General features: G+C 33.5%; 1 protein-coding gene across 1 annotated transcript; it reads left to right on the forward strand.

The window, feature by feature from the left end:
* Window positions 1-19: 19 nt before the first annotated feature.
* Mpp6 (M-phase phosphoprotein 6) lies at window positions 20-1,119 on the forward strand. The gene is made up of 3 exons (XM_043419438.1): window positions 20-345; window positions 438-538; window positions 666-1,119. Exons 1-3 carry the CDS (start codon window positions 289-291, stop codon window positions 958-960), a joined length of 453 nt encoding a protein of 150 aa, XP_043275373.1. The 5' UTR covers window positions 20-288; the 3' UTR covers window positions 961-1,119.
* Window positions 1,120-1,683: the final 564 nt, after the last annotated feature.

Raw genomic sequence — 1,683 nt, forward strand, 5'->3', positions numbered from 1 at the left:
GTTGAGATATTTTATTTGCCCAATCTCTCGTATAGCTGATCGTGACTCGAAATCATTTTGAATTTTTATTTTTTTGTATCATTGTAATTGAAACCCAAAGTAACCGAAAGACGGCAGCACATATGATTTTTAAAAATCACAAAAGTTTGTACATTTCGTTCGTGCATGCTGACATTGCTGACATAACCTGCAGACGACATTTAATTTAATTAGTATTTAGTTAACAAAGCTTCAAAACAAGAACTAATATCTCTGAGCCGGGGTCAAATATTAATTCTATCTATAAAAATGGCCAGTAGAGAAATGAACAAATTGAAGCTGTCCAAAAGTATTTTGGAAATGAAGGTATGATTTGAGGTTAAACCGTAGTGTTGAAATGCCAGTGATGAAAAAAATAAGTTGATAACCAATTTTGTTGATACATTGACGATTTTCAGTTCATGAAAAGAACAAAGGAAAAGGTAGAAAAACAACTCTATCAAGAGGAAGGAGAAGAATATTTTGGTAGCGCCTTAACGACTCGTATGAAAAATGCATCGTAAGAAAAATTGACATTTCCCTTCCTTTTTGATAATCATTAAAACACTGTTGTGCGAGTGAAGAGGAATGAACGGCTGTTGTAATTCTGTTGGTATTCACAAATAATACTTGGTTCTATTTTTTAGTGGCAGATTCATTATAGAACCGAGTTACATGTTTTGTGAACAATTGCGAGACGGTCGGGTGAGTTACCAGGGAATGAATCTGGAGATAGAAAAACTAATGGACTTGGAAGAAAGTGCAAAGTTGGCAAAAACACAGCCAAAACGAGAAGCTGAGATTTCAGATGAACAAATGGCTAAACGTTGGAAACCTTCAGAAATAACGTCAATGGAAAATAAATTTAAAACTAAGCGACAAAGGCGACATGATAGGCAGCGAGTAAACAAGAAATGTAAATTTCTGAAACCAAAGGATTGACTAGATTTAGTTTCTAGTATTTTTTAAATTATCGTTAAGATATCTGTACTATTATAAGAATTGTTAGAGACGATAAAACTTTGGAGTTTTACAAACGAGGGTGTAATGTATTCAAACTTGCATAAGAATAGGAAAATAAATTCAATTTTCTATTTCCAATTTTTTCATACAATATTTCACAAGGTTACTCGATTTTACAACTACGGCAGTCATTTTTTCAGGACCAGGACCAAATTAAATTAGTCACTTTATTAAAATCATGTAGAAAAACTGAATGTCATGTTTTGACATTCAGTTTTAGTAAAGCACTCAATTTTACTTCTTTCGGTACTATGCTTGTAATGAAACCATTAAAATCCTAGTTTTTGTGTTTTGAAATTTTGCCTGTTGTGAAAACTTATCTCAACAAAAATCTTTGTTTTTTTAATACTTCAGTATCCAATGATCAGGTTTTTAATATTTTTTTGTTCCGTTGATATATCGTCATGGTTATCATAGGAAAAATCGGCCTCAAAATTAATCTCCGGGTCGGTAGAAAATTATGAATTTCAAAAAAAATGAAATAAAAAGTGCACTATTTTACATTACCGACTGTTTGATCGATAGTGAGTGGGGGAAGTTTCGTCGCCGGTGTGTATCAAGCTTAAGGTACCTCGACGACAACGAAGGAGGGAGTGAGAGAGAAAGAGAGATCCCACGCATCGTGCGTGGCTTGTATCGAGA

Source organism: Venturia canescens, chromosome 5, assembly GCF_019457755.1.
Source record: "Venturia canescens isolate UGA chromosome 5, ASM1945775v1, whole genome shotgun sequence".
In the NCBI taxonomy this organism is placed as follows: domain Eukaryota; kingdom Metazoa; phylum Arthropoda; class Insecta; order Hymenoptera; family Ichneumonidae; genus Venturia; species Venturia canescens.